We start from the raw sequence: 20,493 nt of genomic DNA, 5'->3' as shown, positions 1-20,493 counted from the left end.
CCAATTTTAAAAAATAGCTTATACCAATTATATAGCATTATTTTACAAGGAGAAAAATTTTAATTTGATTTTATATCTTATTCACAAAAAGATAAGTCACATTACTTGAATACAAACAAATCAAAAATTGTTAGCCTGTTTTAACTGAGTTTAAAAACTTGAAAAAATGTTCTCTTCTTTTGTATAAAAATTTGTATTCAGTTTTACAGAAACAGTCATAATTAATAGATGCAGAACAGAGGTGCCTGGGTGGCTCAGTAAGTTAAGTGTCCAACTTCGGCTCATGTCATGATCTCATGGTTCATGAGTTTGAGACCCACATTGGGCTCTGTGCTGACACCTCATAGCCTAGAGCCTGCTTTGGATTCTGTGTCTCCCTCTCTCTCTGCCCCTCCCCTGCTCACACTCTCTCTCTCTCTCTCTCTCTTTCTCAAAAATAAATAAACATTAAAAAAATTAAAAATAGATGCAGAAGAAATATTTAAGTTAAATAAATATACTACTTTATATTTTCTTTACTTTTTTTCTTTATAGCATTATAATCTAAATTAACTAAACAATATGTCTGTATTATGAGATTAATTCAAGAATATTTTAGTCAAAAAATTCACTTGTCATAACAATACTATTTACCTGTTACAAAAAATATTTATCCAACAAATGAATATCATAAGAAGCTTATTTTATGCTAATAAAAAAAGCTGTTCATTCCAATCATTACAAGATAATTTGTAAACACTTACCTGTGCTTGATATTTGATGCTGTTTCACATACATAAACATGCTTAGTTCACTTATTTTAGAGTTTGAATTTTAAGAATACCATGCATACAAAAAATGAACATCACAAAATAGATAACAAAGGACTATAATTGTGCTACCTATCATATTAGGCACAATCATACATTATCCGTTTTCCCAATATGTCAGAAATTGACAGTTCATTATTTTAGAAGAGTTAAAATCTTCCTTACAAGTCATTTTTTTCTCTTTTTTAAAATATTTTTTATTTTGAGAGAGAGAGGGGGGTGGGCTGAGGAACAGAGAGAGAGGGAAAGAATCCCAAGCAGGCTCCCTGCTGTCAGGTCAGAGGCCGACATGCGGCTCCATCTCATAAATCGTGAGATCATGACCTGAACCGAAACCAAGAGTTGGAAGCCTAACCCACTGAGCCACCTAAGCACCCCTGCAAGTCATTTTTAAAACGAATGAAGTAAAAAATAAATGAATGAATGAATAAATAAATAAATAAATAAATAAATAAATAAATAAATAAAATGAAGTATGGGGCGCCTGGGTGGCTCAGTCGGTTAAGCCGCCGAGTTCTGCTCAGGTCACGATCTAACGGTCCGTGATTTCGAGCCCCACGTCGGGCTCTGTGCTGACAGCTCAGAGCCTGGAGCCTGCTTCAGATTCTGTGTCTCCCTCTCTCTCTAACCCTCTCCTGCTTGTGCAGTCTCTCTCTCTCTCTCAATAATAAATAATCAACATTATTTAAAAAAAAAATAAAAATGAAATGAAATGAATGAAGTATAAAAGTATTTAGTGAGTGGCAGGAGTCTCATTTACTTTGGATCCTAGAAATTTAGTTCTTTGATATTTTATTTATTAATTGAGTGTATGCTTCATCCTAACTCATCAGTGCTCAAACTAAGCAATAGATTGATTAGGAGCTGATTTTCTTTAAAAAGAAAATGCATTTTATTTCTTAGTGTGATGGCCGTTTTCAAACAACTTCAGAGGCACATGCTCCTTAAATACATTAACATACTGTGTATTTCTTGAAAATTAGAAAAAAATGTGTTTCATCATATGAATTATAACATGTAAACATACAAAGAACATATTAAAGCTAATACATGTCAATGATACTTATTTCAGACCTAAGGCAGCTGTACTGGAAACTTTCCGTTGCTTGGTGTTCTTAATGTTGTGTAGATTTGGTCATCTGAAGCCTTTCACTCCTTCTTTGTCATTTGCTTTTGAGGTAAGACATATTTTTTTAGGTGGCTTAGCACAATTATACAGCTATCATATGTTTAATCTTTTCATTCAACAATGTTTTGTCTATTTATCTTGTGACTAGTACTTATGGGAAACATTTACCTATTCATTTACTTACCATACCATATTAATTGTGTCACCTGGAGCTAGTTAATATTGTGGAGTTTCATTTTTCTGGTGTTTAAATACATAGTGATATCATTAACCTCATAGACTTGTTGGACAAATTATATTACGTGATGTTTATGAGGAAAAATTCAGTCACATAGTTGGCTTTCAACAAGGAAACAAATAATTTTTTAAAAAGTTTTCGGCAGAGATCCTGCCATTTGAGATTTTTTCTTCTTAGGTTTTTAAGGTGATTAAAGCATCTTATCAATTGCCCACAAAAGATAATGATTCTATAGAAATAAAATCACTGATGTCACTGAGATTTTTCTACAACTGAAAAATTTAAGTTATAATTTAACCTTCTGTGATGATTAAAACTTCTCTTCCAAGAACTTCCAAAAGCTTTTGGGTATATATTTATTGTTTCGGATCTTAGATGCGTGTTAACAAAATCTTTATTCTTATCACTAAAGAGTTAATGCACATAACTTTATTATTTTAAATTAAGGTTTATATTGTTTAACTTTGGTGCTGATCAGCCTGCCAACATGCCCAGCATATGTAACCTTATTTAAGCATGAAACATAAATGCAAATATTCTCCCAGTATTGATGGAAAAACTAAAACAGGCAGTTTTATAAATTAGTAATGACCGTAAATTGGAACAAGCTCTTTGGAAAACAATTTGGCACCACCACAGAAGGCATATGAATATAAAAATGAGGAAGGGGAAATTTATATATACATATATACATATACATATATATCTGTATGTATATGTATATATGTGCATATATATAAGTTTATATATACACTTTATAAAAGTTTATATATATAAGTTTATATATACACGTTATATGTTTATATATATAAGTTTATATATATATACATACACATACGTATATACATATATATATATACATGTGTATATATGTATACATATATATATACATATATACATACATATATATGTATACATATATGTATACATATATATGTATGTATATATGTATATATATATGTAAGTTTATATATATATAATGTAAATATATGTAAATATATCTGGAAAGATAATAAGAACTTACTGTATGGTTGCCTGTGGGAGGGTGAATTATATGACTAGGATTAAGAAATATGAGGAAGATTTTCCATTAAGTTCATATTCTTTACTACCTTTAAAATTTCTGCACCACCTGAATATATTTTCTACTTTAAAAGTCATGCAAATTTAAAAAATGAAACATAAAATCTTAGTATCAGGATACTAGATATCATCTAATTGAATAAATTGTGCATCTAAATAGGCACTAAATAAAGTTTATGTATTATGTACTTTTCTTGAGAATACAACTTCAAGCAAAATGATGAAGCTTAAATTACACTTATTCAATGAAATTTGGAAATATACATGCCAAAAATATGTATATATTTTCACACTCTGCATGAGGACAGATATTATAGGTATGAAAGAAATCAGTACCATTTAGTGAATCTACTCTTGGGTATATTGTAGTAGTTTATCTTAAATGCTCCAGAAACAAATAGAAAATGTGGGTTCTTTAAGGCAGCCATGGTATAAACAAGTGGAATATATGCTTGGAGAACCACACTGCATTTGAGGTTCTTTGATGATGGGATAGTGGAGGACAGTGTGGTGTGTCCAACTTTTGAATATGATGAATTTTAGTGGTGAGATGCTGTCCATTTATTTATTTATGTTAAGTCAGTAGGTAAAAGTGAGTGGTTAAGATTTGAGCTTTTAAAGCCACATTGACTGAATTTGATTTCTAACCCAGGAAATTATTACTGTGTCCTTGGACAGTTATTTATCAACTTACATATTCTTAGACTTACTTTCCTTATCTATAAATGGATAAGTAATAATACATTTCTAATAGGATTTTGAGGATTAAATGAAAATCTGTATAAGAGATTTGGCATAGTAGTTAACATACAGTACAAGCTTAATATATATTATATCCTATTATTATTATCACTTTTATGAAATTGAAGATCCCTTGGAATAATTCTTTGGTTTGCCTCAGGATCCAAAAGTCAAGTTTGGGAACAATTGGCATGGTGGATATAGAGGAGCAGTAATGTGGAATCTAAAAGTCATGATTATGAATTTTTAGTTCTGACTCTATGACATTGGACTCTCTTCTTCAGGTTGTTTACTTGCCAAATGAGAGTTAACATACACTGAGATTTTACTATGTTCTAAATGCCCTACTCCTATCACTTCATTTGATCTATATATCAGTGTGACTCATGATCTGGTTACTATTATTATTTGTATAATGAAAAAATTTTGAGCTACAGAGAGGTTGGAAACTAGTTTGAATTAATATAATTAAGCATTGAACAAGTCAGGATACAAACTCAGACAGTCTGACATTGTAGCTCTTAATTATCTAGCAACATTTCCTTCTATGTAATGATAGCAATACTTATTCACCTCAAGGAATTTAGATAAAAGATATTTTTACAATGAAGCAAAAGTACTTTGAGAAATGTGAAGACCAAAATAAAAGGTCTTACTAATTTGACTACAAAAATGTTTTGAAAAGACTAATGGTTTCAATACTTTACCTCTGAATTATCTGTGATTTAAAAGTAAAATGAAGAGGAGGGAAGACATAATGGCAAAATGTTTCAGTCTATTCACCTACTCTTTACAGAACCCATTCCTGCCCATCTAGGTACACATGTACACTCTTCAAGAGTAAACATTGACTGTGATATGCCTATTAAACATTTCTTTAAAATGGTGTACTAATACTATCTATTTCTTATGGTTTGTGGATAAATTCAATGACACAAAGGGTACCACATAGCAAGTCCTTGATACAATTTAGTTATTATCATTGTTCATATTAATATGATTATTCTATAATTATCATTTAAAATATTAGTACTGCTATTATTATTAAGGTATTATCATCATTTTTATTATTAATGATTGAATTTCCATGGTTAACACTGAATAAGTCTTCTCTGACTGGAGGTCAATAACTATATGGTAAAGACTGGGCAAGTATTTTATGATCAGCATTTCACTTGTGAAGCAGCCTTTTCTTCCACGTTTTCTAAAGTTAAAAAAAAAAGACTAGTTATCAATTCTTTTACTTTTTAATTTAAATTCAAAATTTAAAAAACTAGTTATCAGCTCTTACATTCTTAATAATTTTTTTAAGTTTATTTCACTTATTTTGAGAGAGAGAAAGAGAGCACAGCAGGGGCAGAGAGAGAGGGGAGAGAGATAATCCCAAGCAGTCTCTGCGTGGTCAGTGAGGAGCCTGATGTGGGACTTGAATTCCTGAACTGTAAAATCATGATCTGAGCCAAAATCAAGAGTTGGTCGCTTAATCAGCCGAGCCACCCAGGCACCCCAGTTTTTATATTCTTAATTATTAATTTTAAATTTGTGTTTTCCTCACATTTCTTAGAACTTTACATGAATTTTTACCATTTATCATAGTATTAATAAAACTATTCTTTGCCCACATAAGGAGTTTAGAAGCCTAATAAATGGCCTGAGTGACTCCATTCAATAGGAATCAGGGGTTACTGACTTGCAGTGATTATACTATGGGGACACAATGTTCTCATCATTTTTCTTTGAAGCTATCTTTAGAATCAGTGTCATTGAAGCAATTAATCCCTTCTTTTATAAATTAATGTTGCATTTATTGGCAACATCAACTTGTAGCCCTGTGACTCTTCTCTTTATCTAGAAGGCTGGTTGGAGGCTTTCTGTTATACTGCTTCATTAAGTAAGTCAAATGCCATAGATTTGCATGATAACAATCCTTCTACACTAAGCAAACACGCTGCTGGCTATACTTACAACTTTAATCACATACACACAAGGACACACAGAATGGAAAATTGAACCTTATGTTATTTTGTACTTAGGTTATAAAACAGTGCTTAGGTAGTTATAATTCTGAGCAGAAGTACAAAGTAGAATTTAAATTTGATCTTGTGACCTGTTTGTGGAAGATTTACTCCCTTTAGCTTTTTTTTTTTTTATTTGAATTTTAGTTAACCAACATACAGTGTGTTATTGGTTTCAGGAGTAGAATTGAATAATTTATCACTTACATACAACATCCAGTGCTTGTCACAACAAGGGGGGCTTGTTGTTAAGGGCCCTTCTTAGCACCCATCATGGATCTAGACCATCTCCCACCCACCTCCCTCCATCAACCCATAGTTTGTTCTCTATCATTAAGAATCTATTATGCTTTATTTTCCTCTCTCCTCTTCCTCACCCCTTCCCATATATTCATCTGTTTTGTTTCTTAAATTCCACATGAGTGAAATCAAATGATATTTGTCTTTCTCTGACTTACTTATCTCGCTTAGAATAATACATTCTCACTCCACCTGCATTGTTGCAAATGGCAAGATTTCATTCTTTTTGATGGCTGACCAATATTCCATTTTATGTGTATACCACATCTTCTTTATCCATTCATCAGTCGATGGACATTTGAGCTCTCTCCATAGTTTGGCTATTGTTGATAATGCTGCTATACACGTTGGAGTGCATGCACCTTTGAATCTGTAGAATCTGTAGTTTTGTATCCTTTGGATAAATACCTAATAGTGCAATTGCTGGATAACAGGGTAGAAGACATGAATAGACACTTTTCCAAAGAAGACATCCAGGTGGCCAACAGATACATGAATAATGTTCAACCTCACCCATCATCAGGGAAACACAAATGAAAACTATGATGAAATAACACCACACACTTGTCAGAATGGCTAAAATTAACAATACAAGAAACAACAGGTGTTGGCAATGATGAAGAGAAAAGGGGAACCCTCTTGCACTGTTGGTGGGAATGAGAACTGGTGCGGCCACTCTGGAGAACAGTATGGGGGTTCATCGAAAAACTAAAATGAGAATGATCCTACTATTCTCTTTAGCTTCTATCTGCAAGAATATGAAGTAAGGGAGGGGTGCTGTGGCTATTTATAAATATAACTAACTGCTATACAAATGCATAGTGGTTTATTTAGTGTGTGCAGTGGTTAGTCCATATCCTTGTACATTTCTTTAGCTAGGTTGGTTAATATTTTGAGCACCAACTCATATGCTTTTTTTTTAACTTTTTCATTCACAGGAAATCTGACAGAAAACATTATTTTATTCATGCATTTCTCACTAACATACAGCACACACATTTTTTTTTTCTAGTAGCCAAGTGTAATTTGTTCTAATATATGCCTGTGAATTTGTGGTTGTTTAATTGTCTTCCATCAGTAGCTTTAAAAATGTATAAACTTGATGAGCCTTTAAAAGGAAGATTGCAAAGTCAAAGATGAGTAGCTATTTTTAGTAAGTGTATAGGTCTATAAGATAATAGCAAATGCTGTTTACAGATATTTTGATCCTATGTGTATTTTGTTTCATATAACTTCTTACTTAATTGAAGAGATAGTTAAGGTACTAGAAGAAGCATTGGCTTTGAAGTCAAATAACCTAAGTGTCATTCCCAGCTCTGCCAAATGGTTATGCGGCTTTCAGGAACTTTTCTAGAACAACCACATCTTAGCTCTCTTAGCTTAGCTCCCTCAGCAAAAAGGAGAATAAACATCCTATGGGGATTGTTTTGGTATTCAAGGAGTAAAGGCAATAGAGTCAATAGAATCTAGCATAATACTTGGTATTTAAGTAATGAATCTTATCAATAATAATTGTATACATGTGTATTATACACATGCATTCATACACAAACTACACACACAAATTTAAAATAATGTTTTTAAAACAAGATCATTACAAAAAATGAAAAAAAATAAACCTGAGAATATCTGGTTATTATTGGCCAAATAATTTGAGTTGATTCCAAAAGAACGTGCAATGACTTTGTTAAATTTTTTTTTAATCTTTATTTTTGAGAGAAAGAGAGAGACAGGGTGAGAGCAGGGCAGGAGCAGAGAGAGAGGGAGACACAGAATCTGAAGCAGGCTCCAGACTCTGAGCTGTCATCACAGAGCTCGATGCAGGGCTTGAACTCACGAACCGTGAGACCATCACCTGAGCCAGAGTCCCACACTTAACCAACTGAGCCACCAAGGCACCCCAAACTTTGAATTAAGACTTTGGAAAAAACGTAAAATCTAATTTCCAGTTTTTAGTTTAAATCATTAAAATAGAAACACATCACTGCTGCTTGGTAAACCAATTTGTATCTGCTGAAGATGTGTGCAAGAGCTGGGTAGAATTTGGACAAGTAGGGAGGAAGATGGAGGGAATGTACCTTGACTAAAGGGAGAGTACAGTGAAAAGTCTGGAAGCAGGGGAGACCATGGACTGTTTAAGTGATGAGAGGAGCCTAGTAACAACAGCCCAACGTGTGGATCCTGATAGGAGGTAAAAAAAAAAATGCCCACAGAAGATAGAACCAGCTTGCCTAATGCTTTAAATGGCAGGCAGAAACGTTTATTCAACACTTACTGAACACCTGCCCCAGTAAAAACAGAGCAAAAGCCCTGTCTTTGTGGAGATTAGATTTTAATCAGTGTATTAATTTTTGATTGCTGTGTAACAAATTACCACAAATTTAGTGGCTTAAAACAACACACATTTATTATCTAATAGTTCCCATGGGTCAGGAGGTCAGGAGTAGTTTTGCTCAGAACTCTGCTCAGCGTCTCAAGAGACTGCATCTAAGGTAAGTATTGGCCAGATTGTGTTCTCATCTGGAGGCTCAACTACGGAAAAATCCACTTTCAAACTCATTCACGTTGTTGACAGAACTCATTTCCTTGCAGCTGTATGACTTAGGGCGCCAGCTTTTTGCTGGCTTTTGACTGGAGACTGCCCTCAGGTCCCAGAGGCTGCCTGCACGTCCATGCCACATGGGCTTCCTCAACATGGCTGTGTACTTCATAAGCCAGCAAGGAGGAACTTGTTTCAGGAAGAGCTCAACTCCTCTTTTAAGAGCTTTCAGCTGGTCAACCTAGGCTCCTCCAGGATAATCTTATGTTTTATCAAATGAAAAACAACTGATTTAGGACCTTAATTACATCTGCCATATCTTCATCTATGCCACATTCTGTTGACTAGAAGCAAGTCAGAGGCTTCTCCTACACTCCAGGGGAGGGGATTGTACAGGCTGACAGGTCATATACAGCCAGGGTAGGGACTATGGGCCTCCCTAGTTTCTGTCTGCGATAGTTGAGGAGGGTGCAGACAGTAACTCAGACAAACATTTATATACATATACACATATATTTATATTCATGTATATGGTTTATTAGATAATGCTAAGTACTATGGTGAAAAATTAGAGATGGAGAAGGCAAAATTTTTCTAAAACATGGCACCTAGCAAAAGCTGGTGGCATTTCAGTTAAGACCTGATATGAGGGCAAAAGCCATGTGGATTCCTGGGGAAGAGCAGATAAAGGCAACATCAAGTGCAAAGATGCTGAGGCGGGATGTACCTAGCATGTTCTTAGAATACTGCACATGTTTCGAATTGAATAAGCAAGAAGGAAAGTGGTAGAAGATGTGGTCAGAGCAGTAGCAGAGGTCAGACCACATAACTCCTTTTGGTCTTGTTATTATCCATTTTACTCCAGCTGAAATGATTCCACCCAGAGAGTTTGAGCACAGGAAGTGTATCAGCTGACTTACATTTTAAGATCACTTTGATGGCTCAGTTGAAGACAAATGAAAGGGGGTAGCAAGAGGACTAAGGATAGCAGTTAGGATGCTATTGTAAACATGCAAGTGAGAGAAGCTGGCATCCCAAAGAAGGTGAGAAGTGGTCAGATTCAGGAAGGAATTTTAAAGTAGAAAAGGTAAGTTTTGCTGACAGGTCAAATGAGAAGAATGGGAAAACAACAACAACAAAAAACGAAAGACTCCAGTGGTTTTGGTGTGAGGAAATAAAAGAATGGAGTTACGCATGAACTGACATGGGAAGAATCTGGTAGGAAAAGCCGGAAATGGGGATAGATCACCGGGTTCAGTTTTATTTGATAGGATTATGTTTATTGATTTCATAGTTATCTTCTTGCTGGTAGAGTTATTAATCTGTTCTGCACAAACACACAATTCAAAGCAGAGAAAGTAGATGGTAAGAAAATGTAATGCCTGAAGTTCCAAAACCTCCCACAAAAGACCACCAGAGTCATAAGTCAAAGCCAAGCGGCAAGGGTCGTTTATTGCAGGTTGGAACCTGGTCCTCTGCGCACTCGTCGCCGGTGACGCAAGAGGCCACGATCAGGGTTGGTATAGTGTTTTTATAGACAGAGACAAATAGCACAGGGGAGGTTTCAAATTATGAGGGGCCTGATTAGTTGATTTTAAAGTAAGGACATTTGTTGTTCTCTGATTGGGCGTCCTTTGTCCTTTGGCGGGAAGGCTTTGTCCCTTACTTGTGGCGGGAGGAAGAAAGGGGGAAGGGGGTAGGTGAGGAATGTGCTAAGCAAGCAGGTTTACAGAAGCGAGAAATGCCAGTTTATGTACAATCACTCATTCCATTACATATCAGACTACATTTAGGAAGTTTTACAGCCCATTCTACTACACAGCGGGTTACAATCAGGAAAGGTCTCACAATGCTCATAGCAAACAGCAAGCAAAACAGACTTCTCAGCAATTGTATTTCTTATCAAAGATCCATAATAAGCAGAAAAGAGAACCTAGCTTAAACTAAGGCAGGGCTGTCATTTGGATTCAAAGCTGTTCCTTTCAGAAAATACACCCACCGTTTATTACTGGTTATGTTTATGTGTTGTGACTTGATTTTTTTTTCTTTGTGATTAATGCATTCCTTCGTGAACATATATTATTTTTAATCCTATATCATGAAGTCTTTTTGTTCTTTAAGCCAAGATTACCTGTTCACAGCTTTGTAATAGAAACTGAGAAAAAAAATATGTAAGAGATAGGTCTGGACAACCAGAGAGAGGTCAAAGCTTCAGTTAAAGACACTTGAATGCTGTTGGCAGTGACAGGGAGCAGCACACCATGGATGGGAGAGATGCTTCCCCCAGCTGTGCTGTCATAGTCCAGGGGCTTCTATTTATTTGAGGTGTCACTGTAAAGTAATGGAACTGATGTCATGAAACCATGAGGTTTTAAAAATTAAAACTATTTTTTTAGAGCAATTGAAGTTTTCCAGCAAAACTGAGGGGAAGAAAGAGATTTCCCATATTCTTCCTGCCCCTACACATGGATAGCCTCTTCCATTACCAACATCCTCTACCAGAGTGGTGCATTTGTTATAATCAATGAACCTAGGTTGACACGTCATAGTCACCCAAAGTCCATAATTTACCTTATGGTTTTCTACTGGTGTTGAAAATTTATGGTGTGGACACATGTATAGTAACAAATATCTATTATTATGGTATCATACCGGGTATTTCCACTGTCCTAAAACTCCTCTGTGCTCTGCTTGTTATCTGTGTGCTCCTTAGTCCCTAACATCCACTCATCTTTTTACTGTGTTCATAGTTCTGCCTTTTCAGAAAATCATATAGTTGGAATCAGATAGTATGAAATATTTTCAGATTGTCTTCTTTTACTTAGTAGTATGCATTTAAGCTTTCTCCATGTCTTTTTATGGATGCACAGCCCTTTTATTTTGTTTTTTGTGCATACCAGTTTATTTTTTTCCATTTTTTTTGTGTATACCAGTTTATTCATTAACCTATGTAAGGAAATTTTGGTTGCTTTTGGCAATTATGAATAACAATGCTATAAACACTCCTGTATAGGTTTTTGTGTAGTCATAAATTTCAGTTCATCTGGGCAAATATGAAGGAGCACAATTGCAGGATCATATGATAAGAGTATGTTTAGTTTTGTAAGAAATCCTCAAACTGTCTTCCAAAATGGCCATACCCTTTTGCATCCCTGAATGAGATTTCCTTTTGCTTCCTATCCTCACCAGCATTTGGTGTTGGCAGTGTTCCAGATTTTGGCCATTCTAATAGGTGTGTAGTGATACATCATTGTTTTCATTTGCATTTCCCTGTTGACAGATGATGTGGAGAATCTTTTCCTAGGATTATTTTCCATTTGCATATGCTCTTTGGTGAGGTGTCTGTTAAGATCTTTGGCCCATTTGAAAAAATTGGGTAGGTTTCTTATTGTTGAGTTTTAAGAGTTCTTTGTGTATTATGGATAATAGTCCCTCATATGTGTTTTTAGGAAATCTCTTCTGTTAGTCTGTGGCTTGTCTTGTCATTCTTTTGACACCGTCTTTTGCAAAGTGGAAGTTTTTAATTTAAAAAATTCAACTTATAAATTATTTCTTTTGATTGTGTCTTTGGTGTTATGTACAAAAACGCTCCACTATTCCCAAGATCATCTATGTTTTCTCCTATATTATCTTCTAGGAATTTTATACTTCTGCATTTTTTAATTTAAATCTGTGATTTTTTTAGTAAATTTTGAGTATTTTTTTAATGAAGTGTGTAATGTCTGTCTAGATTCATTTGTGTGTGTGTGTGTGTGTGTGTGTGTGTGTCCATTTCTTTCAGCACCATTTGTTGAAAAGACTCTGCTCCACTGCATTGTACTTGCTCCCTTGTCAAAGATCAGTTGACTATATGTATGTGCATCAATTTCCTGGCTGTTTATTCTGTTCCATTGATATAACTGCCTCTTCCTTCACCAATACCACACTGCCTTGATCAACGTTGCTTTACAGTAAGTCTTGAAGTCAGGTAGTATCAGTCCACCAGCATTTTCCTTCTCCTTCAAAATTGTGTTGGCTATTCTGGGTCTTCTGCCTCTTCATGTAAACTAGAATCAGTATGTTGATATCACAAAATAATTTGCTGGGATTTTGATGTTGATTGCATTGAATCTCGTTGGAAGAACTGACATCTTGACAATATTGATATCTTAACATGTTGACAGTATGGATTCATATCCATGAATAGGGAGTATCTATCCATTTATTTAGTTTTTTATTTCATTCTTGCAGTTTTATAACTTTCCTCATATAGATCTTGTACATACAGTATTTTGTTAGATTTATTACCTGAGTTATTATTATTATTATTATTATCATTATTATTTAGTTGTAATATGAATGGCATTGCACTTTTAAATTTCAAGTTCCATTCATTCCTGGTATGTAGGAGAATGATAGACTTTTTATATTAATGCTGTATACTGTAAACTTGCCCTAATCACTTATTAGTTCTAAGAGTGTTTTGTTGATCCTTTCCAATTTTCTGCATAGATAATCATGTCATCTGCCTAGCTTAGCAAGAAAGGAACAGAACTAGGAGTTTAGTTGCTGATTTTTTGTTTATAGATTTATTACTAAAATAATCAGAAAGCTTCAGTTAAACTACATCCATATATAAGCTTTTTGGTTATTCATCATTTATTTAAATTTTTACCAATAAATATCATAGGTAATTTTAGTTTTAAAATGCTGCAGTTAGTATTCTAAGTGGTTTGTAAATATTATTTCCTTAAATACAACAACTTTATACTGAAAATGCTACTTTAAGTCACATTTAACAGATGAGGAAATTGAGACATTAAGAAGACAAGTAAGTTGCCCAAGGCCACGATCCTGTATATAAGAGAGACAGGATTCAAACCCATCTGGAACTCGAACCTGCAAACTGCAAGACAATGACCTGAGCAGAAGTCAAGAGTCAGATGCTTAACTGACTGAACCACCCAGGCACACCTCACTGTTGGCATTCTTTAGGGCCTGGATCCTGCTTTCTTCTCTATCCACCCTTACTCATTTCTACTTCTTTGGACACTAGGGATGTTGTGTTGACTCCCACATTTTCATGCCTGGACCAGACCTCTAACCTCATCTGTAGACTCACAATTCTATTACCTATTTAAGATCTTCTCTTGAATGGCATAGGCACATCATACAATTGCATGTGTGAAAGTGAGCTCTTCATGCCTTTTCCTACATCTTTTTCCATCTCAGTAGATCTACATCTGAATAAATAGGTGCCATAGACACGTTTGCTCATTTCATAAATCCAGGAGTCATTCTTGTTTTAACCCTCTCTTTTGCTACCCACATACACTCAGCAATTTCTGTTGCTTCTACACTAGGATACTAATTCAACTTCATCCCCCTTGTCACAATCCTAATTGAAAGTGCTAGCTTATCTTGTTAGGTCTACTACAGTGCACTCCTAAATATTCATCACTTTATTCTTGATACTTTCCAATATATTTTATATGTATAACACCATGATCAAATTTAATTTAAACTGCTAAATAGGTTTAAATGCACGTAGAATAAAATCTAAACCGTTTCCCATAACCTCCAAGGCCCTAAGTCATAGACATACTCACTTCCCATAGCTGGCTCATTCCTCAATCTGGGAAGTCAAGCTATTAAAAAGAATATATGGATAAATAAAATTATGGCTGTAATATACAACAGCTTACTTTATTTCTGATAGAGTCATGAGAAAGATTGTGTAACCTTTTTCATTAGGATTAGGAACTTCTTGGAAAGAACCTACTTCTGTAGAAAAGAAAAAAAAAACAACTAATGATATATCTGCAAGTCACTTTGATTCATCTCAATATTTTTCTTTAATTATCTCATCTTTTAAAATTTAAATACATTCATTGTAAATGGAAAAATTTTCACAATAGTAATAGAAAACCATAAAATTAAAAATACCCAGAAAGAGAAATACCCAATTTATTATTTATTTTTTATTTTGTTTAATGTTTATTTTTGAGAGAGAGAGAGAGAGACAGAGCATGAGTGGGGGAGGGTCAGAGAGAGAAGGAGACACAGAATCTGAAGCAGGCTCCAGGCTCTGGGCTATGGGCATAGAGCCCAACATGGGGCTGGAACTCACAAACTGCGAGATCATGACCTGAGCCAAAGTCAGATGCTAAACTGATCGAGCCACCCGGGCACTGACATACCCAATTTAAAAGGTCATAAATTTTGGAAATAAAAATACTAGTAAAAATAATAAGCCTAATTCACAAAAGTCATATCTGAAAACTAAATCCTGATAAAAATGCCATTAAATGTGATTATTCAGCAATATGGGAATATTTGGCTTAATGCTCTTGTCAAAATCATGTCTGATATTCATGTTTCCATCCCAACTCCTGTTTTATTTTAAGTGTCATATTAAGTGTCATATTTAAGTGTAAGGTCAAAACAAACAAGTGAAATTAAGGTAAATAAATAACCTGAAAACTCACAGAGAGGTACTCTTTTGTCTCATAGTCACTGATTGTGGGTCCTAGAGATCAACCTTAGGGACACATTCAGTGTCAGAGGACACATAGACTTGAGCCATTCAGGAGCTGGGAATAGTGTGCATTCTTTTCAAAGCACCAAAAGGCCCTGCTAAGTGATGGGAGCAATGCTTTAGATCGGAGGGACCTTGGGTGGGGACTCAGTTTGGAGTGCAGAAAATCCCACTTGCATCCAAAGAGAATATCTTTGGACGGATCCTTAGCAACCTTCTCCAGGGTTCGAACTGAAATCATATCAAGTACCACCATTAGAATGTATCTTGACCTTTAGGAAACATCCTCCTTGTTGTTGAACTCTGGAATCTAATTTGTCATGCCTTCTTTTTAGTTACCTTTTCAATATTATTATCTTGCCTGGACAGATCTTTTGGGGAAAAAAAAAAAAGGAAAAACATTAACCAAGTTTGACTGTTTGCCACCTGAGGCATTTTCTGTATAGAATTGGAAGCCAATACTCAGCCAGCAACAAGAGTAAGACTTTTCAACATTTATTATTTATTCAGTAAATGTTAAAGAAACACTGGTAGCACCTGTTACATAGCTGTTACTCACCAAAATGGAGGAGAGCAAATTGCTGGAATTTTAACCTTACATAGAATGCTGAATTAAATATGTTTTGACTTCAGATGACAAAGCATGTATAATCAGATGCCCCTTGCTACCTAAATATTTGGTCAGAATACTTGAATCAGAAAGTGAAGGAAGGTTTAGAATCCAAGTCATGGATTCTTCTTTCTGTTTTTGATAAAATTCAGCTTTCCTTGGTGTTTATCTTTGGTGCATAACCAACCAACACAAAATTAATGGCTTACTTATTATTTCTCACCAGTATATGTCAACTCCACTGTTTCTTTATCCTGGGCTCACTTATTGGGCTATATGTTTAGGGGAGGAGGCAGCTGGATTGGACAGTCACATGGGTCACCTGAAGACACTCAGTTTGGGCTGGCAATAGCACCTTTATTTTCCTTCCACACAAGCTTACAGTCTCCAGTGGGCCAGACCAGGTCCTTACATGGCAATTTCAGGAACGTGAAATTGCATGACCTTTTGAAGCCAAGGCTCTGGAACTCAAAATAAGTCACTCTGCCACATTCCATTGGTCACAGCATTGGACCCGTCTAGCCAATGTTCAAAGGTAGAGAAATAGACTCCATCTCTTGATTGAAGAACAGTCAAGTCAATTGTAAAAGGGCACATGTGAACTTATGGCCATTATTCAACCTACCACATATGGGTTTTATATGACTTAAATTCATGGTGACTAGTATATCACAGAGTGTAAACATATTCATCTGAGGTCATCTCAGATGATTCATTTCAGTTTTATTTCGGGTCACATTATGAATGCAAAGAACAGACTGCACCCATTTTTTTCATGAAATATGTGGTAACTGTCATAAACATATTTATGGATTAAAGGGGAAAATCACACACACACACACGCGCGCACACACATACACACACACACACATACTGACCTATGAATATTCATGATATACAGCATTTTTGATTTACCTATTTTAAAATTATTCAGACGTCAAATATTTTTATCAACTGTACATAGTTTGTGTTTATGGGCAGTAGTTACATCAGTTTTAAATAATACTTCATATCAACTCATAATTATTTTTCTATTTTCTAGCATTTCTTATAATTATAGAAAATAGTTTTAAAAGATAATGAAATTAAAACCACTCAATTAAAACTCAATATTACAATGTCAGTGAAGTATTATTAATACTGTATGATTCTCCCCCTATTTCACACTCCACAGGCAAAACTCGTATGTTATACTTAGTTCTTATCATTTCCATGTGTTTTCTAAACAAACCCTATTTTTTTCATGTATTTCTAAATTTATCACCAAGCAGTATTTGATTTAGTCTTATAAAATGAGTGCAATAAAATGGTATCATCCTGTATATCATTTCCTGCTACTTCCTTTAATTTACTGAATGTTTTGTTTCTAAAATGTATCCTTTTTTTGCATATAGTTGTAATTCCTTCACTTTTATTGCTATAAAGTATTTCATTGTACAACTATATTAAAATACCCATTCTCTAGTGTTTGTTCCTAGCTTTTATTTTTACAATGCTATACTGAAAACTCATACAGGCATCTTCTAGTGCACATGGCATTTACGGTGTTTCTCTGGGTTACACAGTAGGTGTAGATGGCTGGATTACAGGAAATGGGCATGATTACATTAAGAGAATGTCAAGTTTTCCAATGTGGTTATAAAATTCACCACTACCAACATATACACTCCCTTACCAAAGCCAGCATTATCTTAACTCTTGTTCTTCTGTGGATTAAGTATCTCATTGTATTTCTAATTATCATTTTCCTGTTTTCCACTAAAGTGAATCATTACTTCATCTTTATTGGCCATTTGTGTTTCTTTTCCTGTAATATGTCTTGTCATGTCATTTACCCATTTTTCTATTTTGTTATTTTCTTCTCCCACTCTTTAGAAATTCTATACGTGAAGATACCAATCCTTTTTCATTTATATTTGTAAAATGGATATTCTCCCAGTTTGTAGTTTGTGTCATTGTCCCAAATTGAACACAAGTGGATTTCATTTCATAGAGTAATGGCAAATAATAGTATATGACTTCCACATACGAAGATGGTACTACTAAATAATTTGTTATTAGCAATTCAGAAAAGCGTAAACATTTTTCTATAGATGTATTTATATCTACTATCTTCTATAGATATATCTAGCTCTAATTCCTCCTAGAACCATCATTATATATGTACATAACTCCTGAACAGGGCTATGAATCAAGGCTATACTTATGTAGAAATATAAAGCTAACATAAAATTTGAAGATTCATTCCACAATCATGGCTTCTTTAGCAAGGTTATGGACTACATCAATTTTAAATACATAGAGCAGGATTTCCCCTATCCTTTTGTAGGGAAGAATATTCAAATTTAAGAGTTATCCAAAATCTGTACAGTATAGCAAAACTTCTAAAATGCATTGAAATTCTCCTATATACATGATTCCATCTTACTGAGAATATATTTTTATATGACATAAGAGATTTTTATTTTGAGCAAAACCAATGCAAAATTCATGGTATAGCATAAAAGACACAAATACTAGAAATTTTTAGCAAATTCCTGTTGAGATTTTGTCATGTGTTCATGTAATAAAGCTTTGTCACTTTTTTCCTTCACCTTAAACTCAACAATTCTCATTGCCGCTTTTAAAATATTTTCATTCTTTCACTCTCCCTGGCATCCTTGTAAGTATTCTTAGTATCTAAAGATATTTTTTCAGGGGTTATCATCACATAAAATTAACAAATGTTTACTCTGTTCCAAGTTCTGTGCAAAGAGCTTTATGTGTGTAATCTGATTCATAATCGCACATATCTTCTATTTCATACCATGTACTATCCTATAAGACAGGAAAATAACTAATGTATTAGGTGAGGAGCACGCTAAGTAACAGGTGAAAATAACCTCTTTGAGGTGATTTATACATGGCCCTTTAAAAAAAATACTGTCCACTTCCCATTACTCTTCTAAAAATAACTACTTTCTCTTGCTATGAGCAACACAATATGTAGTAGCCAAAATGAAGCAATATTAGAATATAGTACTGCTTTTTTGTTTTAATATAGTATCTGTATTAAATACTATTTTAATACAGCATATATATATACATACATGTACATATATGTATGTATATATATAATACATTTTATTGTATTATATGTATGTGTATATATATGTATATGTATTATGTATTATATATAATACATTATATTGTATAATGTATTATATATAATACAATTCCTGAAATGTATTGTCTCTTCTTTAGGATTTTAAAATATTGAATCTACATAGAAGAAACTGTTAATCTATGATAGTTTCTTATGTATCATCTTTTCCTATTAAAATGGTTAAAATTATGAGACATAGCTATATCTTATATTTGTACCCATCCATCTCTTTTCCTGTGTCCTTATTTGAAAAGCCCTTGCATGGACATCCACTAAGTGAAATTGCTTTAGCAAATACTTTAGATTGAAGGACATATTCACCATCAGGAGCTGTTTTCTGCATTTTAATATTATATGTATTTTATATATTTTATATAAATAAATAAAATTTATTATATAAATATATAAATATACAAAATTTTATTTTATAAACTTATTTTATTTTATAATAAAAATTATTTATTTTATTAAAATTATGTATATAATAAAATTTATTATATATTTTATATAAATATATAAAATTGTATATATTTCTGATTAGTCTATCCTGAAATCATCAAAACAGGTGTTTCAAGGAGAATTTTACATTGAAAATACTAAGTTTTTAAAAAATATTTTAAATAAATACATTTCTGGCAGTTTAGTTTTTGCTTTTTGTTCTTTGTCTTTTTTTGTTTGTTTGGCTCTTCTTGTTTGAAAACCGGAAGCGATTCTTTGCCAAGAGTAGTTTAGCTAGAAGACCAAGCAGGTTGAACATGTTAGTTTAACATTGCGAATTTTGTAATTTTCAGTGAGATCTAAAATGGATACAATCTTTATTGATTATATTGTTTGTATAAAAATAGAAATTTAGGAATATTAGAAATCCAGCTCTTTGCATGGCCCATTTCTGACCACTGAACCAGTTTCCATCCTGTCCACTCATATCGCTCTGCATTTTTCACGGGTGTCCTCTCAGACTTTATTTGTGGGTGTAATCTACCAGGGCCAGCATGGTGAATTACGAGCAGCAGCTTAAGGTAAACATCATTTACTCCTAAGAAATTGTTTCCACATCACCTCGGTATTCTGCTTGGCATTAAAAAAAAAAAAGAAACTCTGCCCCTTTTTATAGTCACCTGTCCTACATTTGAAATAACAAAGAGCCTCGCATTTTGCCTGCTGTAGTCTGAGTGTGCCACGCGTTGTGCTATGATTTATGACCTGAGCATCCGACACTCTCCATGCACTAACAAGATGGCCCGCTGCGTTTGAAATATATCCCCCAAATGAAAGCAAACACAGCCTTGTGATATAAAGCCTTGTCAGCACGCAAGGAATTAAACACGTGCAATTTATAATTTTTAGACTTTGTTTTTGCGTTGCCT

General features: G+C 34.0%; 1 protein-coding gene across 6 annotated transcripts in view; it reads left to right on the top strand.

The window, feature by feature from the left end:
- The window catches only part of AGMO (alkylglycerol monooxygenase), a 387,401-nt gene that overhangs the window by 240,284 nt on the left and 126,624 nt on the right, over positions 1–20,493 (top strand). For all 6 annotated transcript variants that reach the window (XM_053896924.1, XM_053896923.1, XM_053896922.1 and 3 more), the window contains one exon: positions 1,882–1,987. In XM_053896924.1, coding sequence (XP_053752899.1) covers positions 1,882–1,987 — 106 coding nt within the window. The remainder of the gene's footprint in view (positions 1–1,881; positions 1,988–20,493) is intronic.

Source organism: Panthera pardus, unplaced genomic scaffold (assembly GCF_024362965.1).
Source record: "Panthera pardus isolate Hobbes unplaced genomic scaffold, ASM2436296v1 HiC_scaffold_8, whole genome shotgun sequence".
Lineage (NCBI taxonomy): Eukaryota > Metazoa > Chordata > Mammalia > Carnivora > Felidae > Panthera > Panthera pardus.
The sequence above is the reverse complement of the archived record's forward strand: the minus strand, read 5'-3'. Positions and strand labels throughout refer to the sequence as shown.